Below are 19,971 nucleotides of genomic sequence, written 5' to 3' on the forward strand. Positions count from 1 at the left end.
GGTTAGAGAGAAAGGTGTTTCAATTAGAGTGAGTGGTTGTAAAAAACCTTGAAGTGACTGGTAAATGCTCCACAACAAGTGGTCTTTAATGAGTGGTTGGTTATTTCTAAAGGGCTTCTAAAATAATTCTCTTGAATATTTTTTAAGTTTTCATTTAAACATTTTAAAATCATAAGTTTAGTTGCAAAGCATATATTTTTTACTATATTGTATATTGCATACATGTCTTAAATGTGTTTTCATGTAAATTTAACTTATTTAATTTATGGAAAATATCTGTCACAATCATTGGCAAAGCCAGTCCTCATTGTCCAACCGGACTGCCAAACCAAATTTAGTGTTTTTTTTTTAATTTATTTTTTAAAAAGTTTATGCTTCAGCTCTGGCTGGTATGGCTCAGTGGATTGAGCACTGGCCTGCAAAGCAAAGGGTCTCCAGTTCGATTCCCAGTCTAGGGCACACTCCTGGGTTGCAGGCCAGGTCCCCAGTGGGAAGCACATGAAAGGCAACTGCACATCGATGCTTCTCTCCCTCTCTTTCTCCCTCCCTTCCCCTCTCTAAATATAAATAAATAAAAATCTTTAAAAAATCAAAATACAAAAGTTCATGCTTCAGTTAATTATCTCTTAAAGATAGTTAGATAGTGTGGGAAAAATATATTTCTGCTTACCCACATAGTTATCATTTTGTGCTTTTCATTTTTCCTCTGTAATTCTAAATTTCTACCTGGTATAATTTTTCTTCTTCCCAAAGGACTTCTTTTAACATTTCTTACAGTGCAAGTAGTCTGGTGATAAATTCTTTTAGCTTTTATATGTCTGAAAAGTCTTTACTTCACCTTAAGCTTTGAAATATATTTTCTTTGGGTATATATTTTTAGGTTGACAGATTTATTTTCCTTTAAATACTTTGCTCCACCGTCTTCTGGCTTGCATTGTTTCCAAAGAGAAGTCTGTTGTTAGTCTTATCTTTATTACTTAATACAGTGATTTTCAACCTTTTCATCTCATGATACACATGAACTAATCACTAAAATTCTGTGGCAAACTAAAAAAAATATTTATTGCCAACCTGACAGAAAAAGAGATCATTTTGATTCATTCATACCTGATGGCTATTGTTTTGTTGACTGTTGTCATTTTTAAAATTTGACAGTCTAAGGGAAAACAGGTCAGGGCCCCTGACTGAATAGTCAGGTACTACAACATTTTTTTTTGTGGTGCACCAGTTGAAAATCACTAACCTAATGGGTGCAGAGTGTTTTTCTGAGGTAATGAAAAATTTTTGACACAAGAGAGAGGTGATGGTTGCTCAACATTATGAATGCACTAAATGCCACTGAATTATATTCTTTAAAATGACTAATTATGTGTTATGTGAATTTTCACCTCAATTAAAAAACTATATTGAGATCCAATTTTGGTCTGTTATATTGGTGAAAATCCATAAGTTTTGATAACACACTGAGTTATTGAGACTGTGGGAAGTGGGTACTCTAATTCACTGTGATAGAAATGTAAATTAATCACTTCTGAGGATGGCAATATGCCGCTCATCAAAACTAAAATGAGCCACTTGTGACTCAGCAGTTCTGCTTCCAGATTGTACACTACATATCTGTGCATTTAAAAATGATATGTATTCAAGATGATTCATTGCAGTAGGCTAATAAATTATAGGCTTGTTATATAATTGTTTAAAAGAATGAGGAAGCCTTTTATGTATTTTTACTAGAACACGTCCATTGTAGAGAGTATGTGTAGTATGATACTGTCTGTATAAAAAAGGTGGAAGCCTATATTTTTGTCTCTATGCATAAAGTGTCTTTTTTAAAATAATACAGATAACATTGGTTGCAACTATATAGATGGAATTTGAATGCCTAGGAGACAGTGGAGGGAAGATTTTTTTCACTGTATGCCCTTTTAATGTTGTGTATATGTTTGTGTCATATACATGAACATACATATTATATAATTTAAAACTACATCAAAATTTCAATTTGAAAATGAAAAAGGGAACAAAAATCCAGTCCTCTCTAAGAGTGATCAAAAGCTACATCATTTCTCTGATCATACATAATAGATTATGTATGATCAACTGGGTTCCGGTCCCAGTCAGGGCACATGCCAGGGTTGTAGGCCAGGTCCCTGGTAGGAGGCGTGCAGTGCAAGAGGCAACTGCACATTGATATTTCTCTTCCTCTCTCTTGCCCCCTTTCTCTCCCTAAAATAAATAAATAGAATCTTTAAAAATTAAAAATTAAAAAAATAAAATGATAACATAATGGGTTTATCAAATATGAGATTAAAGGAGATGATCTATCAGGTCCTTTCAACTGTAAATGAATGGATGAATGAATGAATACATTTTAGTAGTACAAGTGGATCAAGGAGAATACTTGGTTTATGCATTTTGGGTTCTGATTTTAAATGAACCCCTCCCCTCCAAAAAGACCCCATTGTTGGCTGCCCAGATCATCTGTGTTATTAAACTGTTAATATTAAGCCACTAATAACTGGTTCAGTTATTAATGCTGTTGATGTTTTAATTAACAACATAGTTTTCTAGAGCTGTTTTCAAACAACCCAGTGGATTTTGTCAGGTAAATTCATATAGCTAGATGATTGAGAAATATACATATTACCTCAATTTTTCTTTGTGTTTTCTCCTATTCCTTTGCTTTATCTAATATTTAAATTTAACACAATGCTTTGGAATTTTTTTTTTTAGCTGCTAAATGTGGAACTTTTGTCAAGGATTTCAGTTTTTTGTGTAGTGTGTTTTAATGGCAGTGTGTGTTGGGTGAGGATTAAGGAAACAAAGGAGATACAGAGATGTAGCAACCTGAAGTATCATATTTTGCCATGTATAATGCACACCCACGTTTTGGTGTACGTAATACACAGGATTACTATACCCATTATTAACCCATGACATGTAATCACTATACCTATGCATAATGCGCATCCAGATTTTCCCTAAAAAATGTGGGCAAGAAAGTGTGCATTATACATGACAAAAATATGGTAAAGGTTATAAAACATTTTTTTAAATCTTTTTTTGCCAGGAAATATCAAAGAACAAGGGCTTATTTAATGCACTAAATAATGAGCGAATGATTGTACTGCACTTAATGTAAATACAAGCTAAAAACTTATATTATAAATTGGTCTTGGCTGTTTTCCATGTAGAGAAAAAAATGAATTTACATCCTATTACATTTTTTGTCATTGCATGTGATATTCTGCTTGGTTCTGCTGGTGAGTTAACTCCCTGTTCCTCCCCACAGGGTCGAAAATGCTTGCACCAAGCTTGTCCAGGCAGCCCAGATGCTTCAGTCAGACCCTTACTCAGTGCCTGCTCGAGATTATCTGATTGATGGGTCCAGGGGCATCCTCTCCGGCACATCAGACCTGCTCCTCACCTTCGATGAAGCTGAGGTAGGCAAACTGAGGCCCAAGCAGACCTCTTTTACACAAAAGCCTAGCCTCAAAGATAATAATGGAGGATTGATGATTATTTAGAATGAGAAAATGTTGAACAGCTACACATCTGAATTACTGTTATTTTCTATTTCTTGTTCACTCAGTTGACTACTCTGAACTATATTTCCAGGTTCGTAAAATTATTAGAGTTTGCAAAGGAATTTTGGAATATCTTACAGTGGCAGAGGTGGTAGAAACTATGGAAGATTTGGTCACTTACACAAAGAACCTTGGACCAGGTTAGTCATTTCCAATTTTTGTACTAATATTTTTATGGATTGCTCATGTTTGATCAAGAGGAAAGCGGCGTTCCTATTTTTTATAGAAGATAGGTAATGGTGCATTGGGCTTTTGGGTGTCTCTACTCTGATGATAGAGCTAACACTTTGCTTCTACTAAGGAGTCTCATTGCCTCAGAAAACGGAACTGCTTTCTACAAATCCTGTCCCTGTCTAATGAATTAAACTAGATATTGCAAATATTACTGGAGAATGTAGGAAATACTTTTCTATGACTCTATTGGGTGAGGCCACCCTGGACCCTGACCCCTCCATTCCATATTATACAGGATTCCTTCAGTGTCTGCCAGCTGGCCTGCAGCTCTTTATGACCTCTTAGCTTGCCAATTAGCCCGCCTACTATCATGGATTCATGCCCCAGCCCAAGGCTGCATAATATAATCAGACCTAGAAGGAGAGAGGAGCTACTGTGGCTAAATCTTATTTTGAAATCACTGTTTAGTCATCTGAGAATTAAATATTCAAAATACATGAACAGTTACCAGCTTTCAATGTTATAGGCATATAACATGAACTTTAAGTTTCTTAGACTATGAATGAGACCAATGACAAGATGACAAGACACGTCAGATGTTTAACTGGTCAGTATTAAAGGTCACTTGTCACCTTATAAAATTCTTTTGTCTTATGTAAAATGATTTTTAATTAACAGTATTTTCATGAGGTTTTGGTGTAGTCATTCTATAACTTACGGCAGTTAAAATTTCTCTGAGCCATCAATGAAGATCACTGGGAGGTAGCTTCAGAGCAAGTACTCTTTTAACTTTCTCATAGCACTAAATTTTAAAAAATTTTTTCAGATGAGATCTTATGCAGAATCCCAATATGTAAAAGACAAAAATGGAGCTATTCTGGATGAAGGAGGGATACCCCATCTTTTCTACTCATCTCCCTTTGGACAGAGATCTACCCCATAATAAGCTGTGAAAGTATAGGGTTGTCCTAAAGTTCTTTTGTTTTTTTCCATAAGATGGCTCTAGTATCACTTAGTTGTCTTTTAACTTCATTTGAAACAATTTTGTTAAATTGTGACAGCTGTCATATCAGTATGCAGTAAAAAAAAAAGCTTATTAAAATTGGTGATTTTTGTGTAGTCATTTTAATATTGGAGATGAAAGAAAATAAGCAACATTTTTGGCATATTATGCTTTATTATGTTAAGAAAGGTAAAAGCGCAACAGAAATCTGAAAAAATATCTGTGTAGTGTATGGAGAGGGTGCTGTGACTGATTGAACGTGGCTAAAGTAGTTTGGGAAGCTTCATGCTGGGGATTTCTCACCGGGCAATGGATGCTCCATGGTTGGGTAGACTGAGTGAAGTTGACAGCAATCAAATTGAGACATTAATTGAGAATGATGTTATACCATGCGAGAGCTAGCTGACATACTCAAATATCCAAATTAATAAAGTTACTGGTGACAATGAAAAGTGTGTCTTTTATTTTATGGAAAAAACTAAATGAACTTTTAGGCCAACCCAATACTTAAGAACTCAAATCTTAGAGAGTCACGTAACCTTTGAATAATACTCAAAGGAAACAGAAAGTGCTTACAGGCCGATTCCAAAACACCAGATGCTTTCAAATGCTGTCATCACTGTAATTATTTTTATAGTATCTCTACTTGTTTCTAATTATAAAAGCAGTACATTCTTATTATGGACAAATTGGAAAGCACAGAAAAACGTAACGATGAAAACAAAACACATTATTGCAATTCTTAACATGTTTTTCAGTCGCTAGGTTCTCAGTACCAGGCTCACATGAGATTCTTCCATCCCTCAGCACAGGGGCAGGTACATGGAGTGAAACCCACACACATGGTAGCCAGGCAAAGTATTTTTACCCAACTCGTGAATTTATTTTTTACAAATATTTATTTATGCACTTAAATATCATTTTGGGTTTGTGAATATAGTTATGTGAAAAGTGAAAATTATATCACATTTAGAATTTACATTTAATAAACTACTTTTAATGAAAAAATAGAGTTGCATTCAGTTATAACTGTCCTGTAAAACTTTTCTGTCATAAATGCTCGCGTTCAATAGTTTCTGGTTTTGAAATAAGTGGGCTTTCACAGTAATTCATGATGGTTCTAGGCCCAGAAAGCCAGGCTCTGGGTCATGTCACTGCTCACCCTGCACAATGTATTCGATATGCCACAGGGATGACTAAGATGGCCAAGATGATTGATGAGAGGCAGCAGGAACTGACTCACCAGGAGCACCGAGTGATGTTAGTGAACTCAATGAACACCGTCAAAGAGTTGCTGCCAGTTCTCATTTCAGGTATTTTCTGCCTATACTTGATCTTATGGAGAAGAAAAAAATAGTTAATATGGTCTACACTCTGATGATCATTTTCTTTTGCTGCTTAGTTGCATAGCCTTCTGCCTGGGTAAGAATGAGACCTGATAGATTGGATATTACCTGAAGGCTGTGGCTGATTGACTAAGAACCCAAATTTATCTTCTCTAATGCTCTTCTCATCTTGCTCTTTGTTTGAAATTGTCCTTTCCGTTGCTGAGTTCTGGTCTCCTGAAGCTCTAATTAGCCCTTTTTCTGGGAGTGGAATCTCTTCTAGAAGCTCTAGTGTTGGATGTGTCGATTTTGACACTTTTATGTGTATTACAAAAAAAAAAAGTGAGGAGCTGGATTGGATATTATAGAGCACTATATGATAAGGAAGTGAACCCAGAGCCCTTTTCAGTGTTGTGTTAACACAGCACTTTTCTTTAAAAGATATTTAACCATGGAGCTGGTGGTCTGTGCCAGCTGGGACCGCCTTTGTGTTGGGTAGAGGCCAGAAAGTCACCATGGTGACTGTTCTGTAAACTAGCAAAAGGGAGCTGCACTTACTGACTTTCTAGTATGGAGCAGACACCTCATGGTTAGTTAGTTTAACTTGTGGGTTAGTTAGTTTAACTCCCAGAGGGCAGCTTTACTTTAAATATCTGGCAAAGCATGTCACTGTGACCCCGAGCTACTGCCTTCCTGCTTTGGCATTTCAAGTAGTAGCTAAAAAGGAGATGCGGGTATAAGAGTTCAGAAAGCCTTTACATGAACTAGAGAACAAAAATTTGTAAATAGAGTAAAAGTTTGTAAACCAGCTTGAGCCACCTGGCCAGGCTTGTAAATAGAGTTTTGTAATCTCCATGGGAAATATGTTTTTGAGGTCAGCCGTTTGATATGGCAGAAGAGTTGCTGGGAAGAGGGTTTCTTTTTAAGCCAGGTAACTCAACAAAGTATGGATTAGTCTTTGTTTTTTCATTTTAAGTTATTTTATAGGAAGATAATCATTTTTTTCTAATGCTTCATATTATTATTATTATTTCTCCACCCCTCCACGCCCCCCCCCCACCTTCTTCTTTCCTTTTATGGGTGTAGAAAGTCTGGTGGTGAGAGAAATCATGGAGGATAAACTGAACACTTTGGGACCTTCTATTAGGACTGGGGACAGCAGCGTTCTCCAGCTACAGTTTTACTGACTGTTTTCATCTTGTCCCATTAGGCTTGTGTTAGGGGGGCACAGTGTTAGGGCTGGGATGCGATGGGAACTGACTTAGAAGGATATTGGATACTTTGTGATTGTAGGTCATCAGTATGCACACGATGAATTAGTTCCCCGGTCATGCTGTAGTGATGTCTCACACCTTCAGTTTTCATTACAGTGAAGGTTGCTGATATTGGAACTTCATTCGCAGACTTGCAGTGTTTGTTTTCATATATCTTTTTATACCTTAGAACCCCAAACATGTGTTCATGGCGTAGGACATTTTGTATGTATATTGTTATACAGCAGAATTCAGTGCCAAGCTTAGTTTCTGATCTTTTGTTTATTTTTACAGCTATGAAGATTTTTGTAACAACTAAAAACTCAAAAAACCAAGGAATAGAAGAAGCTCTGAAAAATCGTAATTTTACTGTGGAAAAGATGAGTGCTGAAATTAATGAGATCATTCGTGTGTTACAACTCACTTCTTGGGATGAAGATGCCTGGGCCAGCAAGGTAAGTTTTATTGGAGGCAAAATGAGCAAAATCCCAATTTCTCCCCTCCTGGGAGCTTGGTTGTCTCACATTTTATCTTGTAACTATGTGTACCATAAGACTACTCAGGTATTAAGAAGGTAATTTCTTATTCACCTTTGTTTCATGGGTTACTCTCTCCTTTTGCAAATTCCCTTTGTTCCAAGGTAGAACAATAAATAGGTATGTGTGGGGGTGAATGTTGGTTGAAGGCTGAAATAATGTAGCTTTTCCTTCAGGCAGAAGTCTCGTTGATGGGGCTGGTAGAGGGATTCTGGTGTGGTATATACTCCCCTGGGTGGGAGCCCTGCCTTTTATGTGGGTGGTTGTTAGACAAGTAAGAGACTTAATATGCCTGTGACTGAATTTTATGGAAAACTTTTCCTAAACCAACCTTTGACCCAGAGAAATCTACAGAGAAAACTCTTGGCATTTCTAGGTGTGTGCCTTCATCATTCCATTTTCCCTAAGGAAAGCTTCATTAAATTACTAGTTTTCACATTTGTCAGTTAGTTTGAGGAGTCTCTTCACTCTTTAGAATTTAGTCTAGAATTTCTTCTTAGACTCCAAAAGGGTTAGTGGATTCCTTCTAGAGCCCAACAGCAGTGGTTCTGTGTCGCTGCTGCTCTGGTCTCCCTCTCCCTGTCTAGTGACTCCCTGTCTAGTGACTTTGAGGGAACAGAGACACTTGGGCTTGCGCTTTCCCTGCAGGAGCCCGAGATGCAGGCCGTGAGGGAATCCCACTGTCTCCAGCATCCAGCTTCCCCATGTGTGACCCAGGTGTTGTCTCCAGGGTCTCCTAGCAGGCTGGTAGTAGACTAAGGAGGGGATTTTGTAGTATGGCTTCCATTTGGTGCCCAGTGGGGCTATTTGTCCACTAGGTCACCTGTAAGCTGAGGTCAAAGCTGGGGCCTCACGTCGCCAGCCCTCTCTCGTTGCCTAGAAAGTGAATCTAAATATGCGGAAGAAATTAGTCAGCTTATCTTAATTTTAGATTTGTTTATAGGGGCACGGAGATCTTGAACAAGTGTTAAGACTATATTTTAAATCTGTGTGGTAAAATCATTTTAAGTCTGATATTTTACTTAATTTTGCTTTTACATATTTGACAGCTTTCATTTCCCTGTTATGACTTCTTTATGCATCTTTTTTTGTTCTCTTGTTTGTTTTATTCTTTTTTTCTCACGTTTAGAAGGTAAGCTTTCTCTTGCCCTCTAGTTTTTTTTTTCTCACTTAAAAGAGAAAAAGCATGTCTGTGAGGTTTTTGTGCTGTGTGCCATGCCTTACTCTGTGTGCCGGTGTGTAACACTGTGCTTGAATATGCGTCAGATTGCAGTTTAATGTGGGGCTCCAGACTGTGCTGGGCGAACTGTTTGACTCGAGCTCGAGCATTTCTTTGGGGAAAGCAAAAGAACAAGCATTTCTATGTGATACAGGCTTTCTATACTTAGTGAGTGCGTTCATCTATTTGAGTAGGCTCCTGAGAACTCTCCTGACCTAGCCACTCCCACTGGCTTCATTTGAGGGGCAGGTTTCCCCAGATAGCTGGGCGACCCCTAAATTACCTGAGGACCCTGCTTAGGAAATCTCCGCCTGATTTGCCTAATCTCTGTTTGCCTCTCCTACCAGTCTCCTTCGCAGGCTCTGGAATTTTGCTTTTGGAGATGTGTCACTGCAATTTTAAGCCATAATAAAAATGGGTAGGCAGAGAGTTTAGATGGGACAGCTGTCCTTCATAGTAATCCTAGTCTTCAAAATCAGAAGGAAAAAATGTAAGGTATATCTAAAGTTTTTCCTAACTTCAGTCCATGGCTCACTTCATGTTCTGCTATTTAAGCTGTAAATCAGCTGTAATTCTCCATGACCTCATGCTCCCCTAACCCAATCTCTGTCTTTATTCTCTCTCCTTTGCTCCCAGCAGATGAGAAACAGTAAAAAGGAGAAGCAGGCATTGCAGCCTTGATGTTTATCTGTTTTTGGAGGGGAAGAGTCATCCATCATTTAGTAAATAAGGGTTACTGAGCTTTATTTTGTGTGTCATCGAGAGTTATTTCTTTTAGAAAAATGTGCTCAGTTGAGGTTTTCAAGGTGAGGATGAGGCCCTTTGGGGGATACACTGTACAAGGAAGGTGAACCTGGGCCCCACTGTGTACAGTCTTGTAGCTGTCTCAGTTTTATGCTGGTCTAGGAGGAACCAGACTGTTAGGACGTTGCAAAACTATCAGAATAAAAGAAAGTAAATAAAATTAGCTCGGCCAAAAGAAGCTCAAGTACATAATGGCATCAGAGAAGGCAAGAGATGTTTATTTTTAACTTCACCTTGCTTTTGTTATACATTTACCTAGTTCCAAAAAAATCAATTGCTATAAAAAGATACACATGACAAATCTCACTCCTAATCCCATTCCCATCCACCTGACCTCCTCTTACCCACTCAGAGTAATACTTTTTATTAGTTACAAGAATATTTTACCTTGAAAATGGAAATTGGTAGATAGGTTTTTTTTTTCAGATTTAGTAGCATTATGCATCTTACATTGCTCAGTTGTAAGCAGTGAACCAATCAGACCCCGTGTTCGTCTGTGTTCCCGGCTTCCCATTCTGTCTAATATTGTACATACAGTATCTTTTACCTCCTCTCGTCCCTGCCAATGAAGAATTAACTCTGTCTTACCATACTTGTTTCATGCTTCCCTTTTGGTGCAGTTTTCTCCTGGAAAGTGATGGTTCCTCTAGAAAAGTGGGGGATGAAAGTAAGTGGAAACAATTCTTGGTAATAGTGCATCTTGCTGAATAAGCTAAGGTTTTAAAGAGGCAATGCAGTAGCTGATTATTTTACCTCTATACCTGCATTCAAATTGCAGATCTATAAACTTAAAAGTACCTTGACTTTAAATACTTCATTAAAAATTTCCCCCTCTTTAAATCAACAATCATCTTGTAAGTGATCATTAAAAATTAGTTTAGCTTTTTTCTTGGGAATACATTATGAAACAAAAGAACTTGTGCCTTAAATGATTCTAATTTAACCCCTTGTAATTTATATATATAATGTATATATAAATATACACACTTATTTATGTTACTTGTATCTTGATGCATGCTGAGAATCAAGAGGAAGTGAGAAAAAATTACAAGTTTTATTGCTAATAGTTTTTGAACCCATGTAGGCACTCCTGCAACTGCATCTTGAGTCATTAGATACTATTATTCAGGATTAGTTCCTGTGGTGGGTCTCCTACCACTGTGGGGTGTAGGCTGGTGGTGGTGTAGTGACTGACTCAAATGCCTCAGATTAATCTTCTCTATCAGAGAAGGAGATACTGGTCAGAACATGCAGTCCTTTAATACTTTCCCTTACTGCAGACCATTGGGACTTTTTTCCTCATTTTTGAAAAAATAAAGTTATACATGAGGTTTTTATGAGGCTTCTAGTATTTTATTTTAGCAGCTAATACAATGAAAGATTTATCTGTTAGAGTTTCAGATGAATAGTTAATGCAGGTGTTTATGACATTTTATCCCTCTTTGTGAACAGGAGAAAAGCCCCAAATGTTAAAGGAATGGATGTTTCCTTCTGATCCAAGTGATCTCTAGTTGGTACATCTGATTGTGTGCTCATAGGTGGCAAAGAGGTTTAGAGCTGAGTATTCTTAGAATTGAGGAACTGAAACTTGGGAGGGTAACTTGCTTGAAGTCTTGGGGCTAGACACCTTCTGTCATCACTTAAATATAGTTTGTAAGATTTTGTTCTGTTGCCCAACCTCTTCTTTCCAGAAATGTCTTTGTTTAAAACATCGATTTGGGGGTAGAAATGTGGTCAGGGGCAGAACAGAGTAGGAAGAGTAGGGAGGGGAGGTGTTCATGGGAAAAATGGGAGCGTAGCTTGGGCAGTGAAAGAGAGGGGGTACTGGTCCCATATGTACGGTTTTCAAGAGCCTGTGATTGCAGGACCTTACTTTTCCTACCACAGTTCCTCTTGATTGCTTATAGAGGGAACTCAGTGGTTCTCAGTATTATTCTGTGTTACTTAGGTCTAACTTTATATCAAATTTCAAGACTGTTTCAGTTCCTGGGAATGCATGTAAAATGAAGTTCTTTTAGGTTGTTCTTCCACCTTTTGAGAATGCCAAGGCATTGTGGTTTTCACTTATAACAAACTCATTAGAGTTTTCCAGTGAAAGGGGATGTAGGAGGAGGGGACCAGATCTGTGCCACCTGTCGCCAAAGCTACATGACTGGATCTGGTCTATTATATACTCACTCTTAAAAAAAAAGGAACCAAAAAACCCAGAGAAGAGATTGGTGGGGACTTTTCTCTTTCCTGTATTTGAGATTTTCCAAAGAAAAATACTAACATGAAGGTGCCATTTTTTTCTCTTCTATGTTATGCCCCCATTATACTCTGCGTACTTAGATTTACATGACAAGGTTTAACTAAAAGCTGTGTGGTACATAGTGTGATTGACCACAACGGTCATGATTGTTTTTTCCCCTTTATAACTATATCTTATAGTCACAGTTCTGGTTGCTCAGTGAATTTGTTTATATCACATTCAGTGTTAATATACTTGTTAATTTTGCTTATGACACAATTCTGCCAGTCCCATAATAAATACTGTTCTTTGAAAGAAGTGTATATGAGATTCTTAGGAGATAAGAGTAATTGTTCCCAAAGACATTTTTGTTTTAATAGATATAGCATTAAGATGTATTGTGTTTAAATGATTATTTACAACTTGCCCCATTCTAGAAAGAATTTAAGGCAGCCCTTTCAGTGACCTTTTAAATCTCTAAAATTGTCTGAAATTTACACTACTAAAAACTTCAGTAACTAATTGAATTTCCCAGTTTTTTAAACTGGGAAATGCAGCTTTGTTTTAATTTGTCATTGATTCTTTTCAGAGGAAAATGAGCATCTCTTAATTTTAACTTCTTGATGTCACATCTCCCACTCAGGAGTAAATTACTCACTTCCTGCAAATTAGATTCTTTCCTTGAAATGTGATAGTTAGTCCCACTTTATTAGGGAGAGAAATAAGCGGTGATTTTTGAGGATATTAAATACAGCAAAGCCAGTTTTTCCATTGTGTTTGAAATCATTTTTGGGCAATGGAGAATAAAAGCAGTCATTTAGATTAGTGAGGGTTATTAATTTGATTCTGGAGCTTATTTTCTGGGCAGTGTTAACCAGAGCCCAAATCGACCAGGCCGAAGATATGCTGACTGTTGCAGAAGGTTAGTGGATTCTTTGGCAACTCTCTTTGGACAAAGAAAAAAGTCTTGAGTTTCATCTAATAGAAAATAATGGGGTTTGATGTTAACAAACCTGAGATCAAATTGGATTTCTAGGACAGAGCCCCTGTTTGTTAATTTGTAAAATTAAATTACATTTAAAAATGAAGTATTGAGGGAAAAAACGCTTCAAACAATCTAACATGCTGGAAATGCTTAAAGTTTGCTTCCTAAGAAGACTTTAATGCTAGGGTAGATGCTAAAGAGTTTTTCTGATATTGGTTTCTCCTTAAATTTAGATTTTTGAAATATAATAAATATTATTTTTCACTGAAAATATGTATGTTAGAGAATGGTCAGTAGATTTGAAATTAAGTATTTTTTTACATGGATATAAGTTTCTTCTTCAAAGGGTGTACATACTTTTTAGGTGAGAGTTTGTGAAATTTAAAATTAAAAAAATTTTTTTGACAAAGTCCTGTAACTTGTGGTAGACCCTAAAGGCTGTCTAACTTTCTGAGGTTAGGAGTTGCCTGAAACACTCTGAAAAGATATTGATTTGGAATCCTTACTTGGAACTAGGCTAAAGTGGTCTTTGTGTTACTTCCGAAGGCAGGGTTTGCTGTATAGGTGAACGTATAACAAGGTAGAGGAGGAGCAGATATTTAAACCATTTGAGAATCAAATGCCACTTGTCTATGTGTACTAATCACAAATGGATTTTTGAAGCAGATCCTCTTACCACTCTGCCTTTTACTGATAGATAGCTACCATAATTACATATAATATGATGATAAAAATATTTTATTTTCATTTTTTTCAGTAAGAGTTGTTCACTGCTCTTTAGTTGTGGCTGAGAATTTGCTCTTTAGTGCCTTAGAAAACCAATGTTGCAACAGGAGAACAAACAATCTGTTTAGATGGGGAAGGAAGGAATCCAAAGTTGAGCATTCTATGATTTGAATGTATGCTTGCAAAAAGCTGTGATCCAGGTCCTGTCCTGACAGGACCTGTGATGGTTCTACAGGTGCTCCCAGCCCTTATTTGTGCTCCTTCCTGTAGTTGCTGGAATTGGAAGAGGGGGTCCTGACTGCCCCCGTGTGGAAACCTAGTGGTATAACACCTTTAGGAACCCAAGCTTTGCACAGGACTGGAAATTGAAAAAAAGTTAGGGATATAGGGTATTGTCTAGAATTTCAGAGGTTAACTCTGTGGTTTGGTGGATGGACTCTGTAAGAGTCAGTTTTCTAGAGGCAACTGACTGGACTAGGGATGGACTGTCTTTTAAGGTGTTAAATAGAGATTCAAGTGGCTAGTTTGTTAATTGTGAGGATAGGGACATGGGTATTGGTTACCTATGGATATATTGTTCTCAGCATTTTTCTATATTTTAAAAACTTTATTAAATATACATGTATATTTTTAGCCCTGGCTACTGTGGCTCAGTGGATTGATTGAGTGCTGGCCTGCGAACCAAAAGATCACTGGTTCGTTCCCCAGTCAGGGCACATACATGTCTGGGTGGCAGGCCAGGTCCCTAGTTAGGGGCGTGTGAGAGGCAACCACACATTGATGTTTCTCTCCCACTCTTTCTCTTTACCTTCCCCCCTCTCTAAAAAGAAATAAAATCTTTAAAATATATGTATATTTAAAGTGACTAGTCTGTTACTTCACCTTCTCACACTATATCCTGGGAGATTTTATGCTAATTTTGTTAGTTATTATGAACCATAATTGTAAACAATACATTGAGGGCTGCTTATTTTATCCTGCTTCTTCTTCCAGGTTGGGGATGATAAGAGAACTAAGGATGAGGAGTGGTAGGGAAGGCCAGAAAAAGACTTCTTTCTTATATTATATTTAGTGGTTTATTTGTGGAATTAAAACTAAATCGCCAAGTTAACATCTTTATTCTTCTTTCCAACCAGCAATTCTAATTTTTTATATTAATTTAGCATAGTGAAACATTACCCAGTGTGTGTGTATTTCAAAACAAGATGTAAACCGACTGTGACTTGTGGCACCGCGTGCTAATGAAGCTTCCCTGAGGCCTGGCGGGCTTTGGCAGGGCTGCAGTAGTTGAATGTGGACTAGTGGAAAGGCTGATCGTAAGGCATGTGACAACAGGGCTTTTCCTGCTGAAGACATTAAACATCTTTTGGCTTGAGCAATTTTACCAGTTTTCACAGTTTAGCAATAGGGAAATCAGGAAACGATAGAATTAACTAGAGATTTGCATGCAAGATGCTGAAATAAGCATTATGGTGTGATGAGAATATTTTTAAGGCTTTGTAGGACTACCTTAGCTCTATTGTATGTCAGTGCTATCACTTCTTCTCTGACTTACTTTGTATCATGGTATCTCAGTTTTTGAAAAGGAAATAACTGACATTTCTCTTCAAAAGGATACCGAAGCCATGAAGAGAGCATTGGCCTCCATAGACTCCAAACTGAACCAGGCCAAGGGCTGGCTCCGAGATCCCAGTGCCTCCCCAGGTAACCAGCTGGTTCTACTTTTCTGATAGATACAATAGAAAGTTAATGACAAAGCAAACAAAAGAAAAACATCTTCCCAGATTTTCATAATCCTGAGATAACTACCGCAACATGTAGGAGCATACACCATTCAGTGAGTTTTGACTAATTGAAACATTACTGGGTTTTAAAAGAATGGAGGACATACACTAATCACCTCTTATCATGGAGAAATAAACCAAGCTGAATGGGGTTTATTCTTTGCAAAACTCTTGATTCACATCTCCCCTGAATCAGAAAGGTAGTTATTTGGAATAAAAGCTCTTCTTCTTTTATTACTTTTGGACATATTTCCATTTATGTCAATAAGTACTTAGTTAAGCAGATCAAATAATGATACCAATAAGAATTGTAAACCAAAGTTAGCTTATATAAAGATAAGAAGACCCAAATAGGTTATTGAGCTAGGATTTTCTAATCTAATATTTGTTCAATTTTAGATAAACATTTGAATGAATGTTAAAGCCTAAGGGAGGCTGGAGGTGCTGAGTCCTGTTAAATGTTAGAGCTTATTTTCATCATCCATATTCTTACCACAAGCTGCTTGTTCCCTCCATGTGGCTGTGGTTCTGGGGACCTTTTTTAGCAGTGTCTGTGGTTGGAACCTCACCCTAAGGTTGGAAGGGCACTGCCTGACTGTTAGCTATCAGATGCATTGTCTTCTATTCACCTTGTCGTTTTTTCATCTGTCCCTTCATGAGTGAAAAGACTTGTAAAGCATCCTCTCTAAATAATTAACAATGTAGATATTGAATATCTCTTTATTTTAGGGGATGCTGGTGAGCAGGCCATCAGGCAGATCTTAGATGAAGCTGGAAAGGTTGGTGAACTCTGTGCAGGCAAAGAACGCAGAGAGATCCTGGGGACCTGCAAAATGCTAGGGCAGATGACTGATCAAGTGGCTGACCTCCGAGCCAGGTAAAGTTCCTCTGCTCTTACTGGAGTAGTGGTCGGCAGTAGCTACGATCTCACTCCTGACGGAGAGCAAGTCTAGTAATTTTACTGTGTTGTCTTTGACTAATAGACAACATAGATATTATGCTCTGTTAATTCTTTGGAGATTGAAGTGAACTCTTCCTTCTTTAACTTGGTAATATCTAGGCTCTTTTAAGTTTTTGTTTCATATTATTCATTTGGTTTCCTAATACTTTATTCGCTTCAAGTCTTGGCTTTTAGAACTTTTTCTCCTATAAACTAAATATATATAGTTTGCTATTAAGAAAACTTAAGTATAATACAGGATTTTTGGGGGGGTAGGACTCATTCATAGAGTTATGAATTTCTAAAATGTCCTAATTTTTAGGGGCATCGGGAAAAATTGAAGTAAGGTGAGACACTAGTATAGATGAAGTTTAATTTTGCTTCAAGAATGTCATGAGATACCTTGAGATAATGGGGATATGCAGGGTCTCTATACAAACGGCCTCAGAAACTCCTTGACATATTATACGCCGTTACACCCAGTCTCCAATATATTAACATAATAGACTTAGGAATACAGTTCGTAAAGGATAAGTTCTTAGCCTTTTTTGGATCCACATGATTTTTATAATCCAATGAAAGCCACGAATCTCTACCTAAAAAGATGCATACAAACAATATTCCATACAATGTCCAGAGGTTCGTTGATTCAGTGTAGCCTTGGATGCTACCTTGAAGGGGGAAGAAACAGCATAAATAAATGTTATTTCATTGGTCTCAGTGAGCCTTTTTCTCCTGCTGCGCAGCAGTCTCTCCTGTCATAAACATGGCAAGAACTTTACAGAAAGGACAAAAAGAAGTCCTGTTCCCACTGGGAGGAATGCCAGTGCAGTTTGACGAGGTTCTTGGCTCCTCTAATTTCTCACTGTTGGCTCTTTTGTCTGCAGCCTTTTCACAGTGTGGTAAAGACAGTTTTCACTTGGAATTCTCAAATACACAGTTGTGTGTGTTTGGAGAAAGATGAATTTGAGCAAGAGAATGAGGTAGTTGCTCTATGGGACCAACCATTAATCTTTAAAGAGAAAAGGCTAGAACAGAGATGAGCAGCTGTGGGCCTAATTCACAGTGGAGCCTGCAATATCCTTTCATGATGAAAGATTCCAGAGCTATCTCCCTGTTTTTCTTTCTTAAATATGCCCAGCTATTTAGCATTTTAATGGCTGAAACTCAGTAACAGCTTCCTAATTGACATTCTCTTACTTGGTCACTTAGGGTTTCTAGGTTGCACATATATATTTTCCCTGCATAGGACTCAATACATTTTTAATTTTTAATGAGAAAAGCTGTGTAGCCCATAAATATATTTACTTTTTCAAAGTTGGACTCTTATACCAAAAAGATTCCTCATTTTTACTAGATTTGAAGGAGAAATGAAAATTAAATCATGAAAAGTATGTGTCCTAAATCTTCTCCTCCTCTGCCTCAAGTACAAGTAAAAGGTATAAATACCTTGAAAACACCTTGCAATAAATATTGAGTTTATTACCTAAAGTACTGGTGTAGGTAAAAAATAGAGATATATTTAAAACGAGGAAAAAGAAATGAACAACAGATTTACACTCTTATTAAAGGCAACAAAGATGTTTTGGAGTTTATCCTAAAATTGGAAACTCAGATCAGGATGATCAGCCATGCCATTCTGTCAAGTGACAAATCTGTGACCCCTGTCACTGAGTTTACCTGTCTGAGCAGATTACAAAATCCGAGCTGGTCTGAAGATGGAAATTTTTACTTTGTTATAAGTTGGAAAGTATCTACAAAGGGAAAACAGGTTTCTACCAACTCACATTACTTTTTTTGTAGTAACAGCAGCATATTAATCATTCTTAGGAAAATAGCGGAATTAGTTCTTTAGAAACTTGATGGGAAACTGGTTTTGTTACCCTGTGCACAGGAGTGGAAGGTAGGTAAATATTTAAGATTACCATTAGGTTCATTATAATAATAATAAATCAATAATGTTAATAGCTACATATTATATATGTTATATACATGTACAATAATTATATATATAATAGTTGCATATCAATAGTTATATATGTGCATTGCTTTATTACCAAAATATGTTGGGGTTTTTTTTTGTGTGTGTGTGTGTTTTGAAGCTATTTTACTTGATAAGCAGGGCAAGTATTATTACATACCCACCCTTATTTTATAAGATAAAAAGGTAAAGCCTTGGGGGGTTAAGTATCACAAGGTTCCACAGGTACCAGGAGCCAGGATTTGAACACAGACCTGCCGGGCCCCACTATGAAGTGCTGTCAGTGTGTTCTGCATGCCGCCTCCTGAAACGCTTCGAAAGTATGCTTGCCCCAAAATGAGACAATCTAATGGGCTGTTTATTTCTAAAGCACACATTACTATGGTAACAAAACCCTCCATAGCAATAAGATCGCAAGCACAGTTTTCCCCTGAAGTTGAGATTTGATTATGTAATTCCCACCAAGAGGAGAATCGTTATTATCAAAATCTGCAGGCCTGGTCTTTAAAATGGTTGTTATGCAGCTCCACAAAGCTTTTGTGTTTTGTTTATCTCTCTATTTTCTTGTGCTATCTCAGACTTACTGGAGAAAAAGAAAAAGACAAGTGTGTTAACAGAAACGACATATATTGTATTTTTAGTAATGTTTTGCTGTTAAGTATTTGAGAGAGTGCAATAACAGCATCTGCCTGTTTTGAGTAGAGGACAAGGAGCCTCTCCCGTGGCCATGCAGAAAGCCCAGCAGGTGTCTCAGGGTCTGGATGTGCTCACAGCAAAGGTGGAGAATGCAGCCCGCAAACTGGAAGCCATGACAAACTCAAAGCAGAGCATTGCAAAGAAGATCGATGCAGCTCAGGTAGTAATAATGATTTTCAGAAGGGGTGGAAAATAAAAGAGAAAGAGAAATGTCCCATAAATGTCCTTAATCTATCTCTCCCTCCTTCCTTCTTTCTTTCTCTCTTGCTCTCTCCCTCCTGCCTCCTTCCTTTCTCCCCCTCATTTACTGTGGGTGGATGAAGGATGTTTCTAAGTGATGATTAATTTCCAGCAGTTACCAATGTTAACACCTTACCTACCAACCCAGGTTTAGACTGTTATTTATCTATATTTTGAAGTAAACATCTTTTTAAAAATAATTCAGTTGGTTAAAAGTAAGCACTGGATACCAATGGAATCCTAGCTCCTGGTATAGATTACAGTATATTAGAACTGTTCGTCTCAGAATTCACAACTGTATTTGGTCATGGCAGTGTTAAAGGGTTAACATTTTCTGATACTTCTGGACTGTAAAATGATTTCATCTCACAAAAAAAACATGTTTGAGAAATTGAAGAATTAATAAGGTATGACTAATTCAAAAATAAGATAAAGCTTGTGAAGATATTTTATGCTAATGGGAAAGAAAAAAATTATTTTTTAAAAGA

At 37.2% G+C, this 19,971-nt stretch overlaps 1 protein-coding gene across 2 annotated transcripts in view; it reads left to right on the top strand.

Moving 5' to 3' along the window:
* The window catches only part of VCL (vinculin), a 106,895-nt gene that overhangs the window by 61,579 nt on the left and 25,345 nt on the right, over positions 1-19,971 (top strand). For both annotated transcript variants that reach the window (XM_037130631.2, XM_037130630.2), the window contains exons 3-9: positions 3,293-3,443; positions 3,619-3,727; positions 5,955-6,077; positions 7,637-7,797; positions 15,456-15,546; positions 16,356-16,503; positions 19,250-19,403. In XM_037130631.2, coding sequence (XP_036986526.1) covers positions 3,293-3,443; positions 3,619-3,727; positions 5,955-6,077; positions 7,637-7,797; positions 15,456-15,546; positions 16,356-16,503; positions 19,250-19,403 — 937 coding nt within the window. The remainder of the gene's footprint in view (positions 1-3,292; positions 3,444-3,618; positions 3,728-5,954; positions 6,078-7,636; positions 7,798-15,455; positions 15,547-16,355; positions 16,504-19,249; positions 19,404-19,971) is intronic.

This window comes from Artibeus jamaicensis, unplaced genomic scaffold, assembly GCF_021234435.1.
Source record: "Artibeus jamaicensis isolate MK-2021 breed Jamaican fruit bat unplaced genomic scaffold, CSHL_Jam_final contig_332, whole genome shotgun sequence".
NCBI classification, from domain to species: domain Eukaryota; kingdom Metazoa; phylum Chordata; class Mammalia; order Chiroptera; family Phyllostomidae; genus Artibeus; species Artibeus jamaicensis.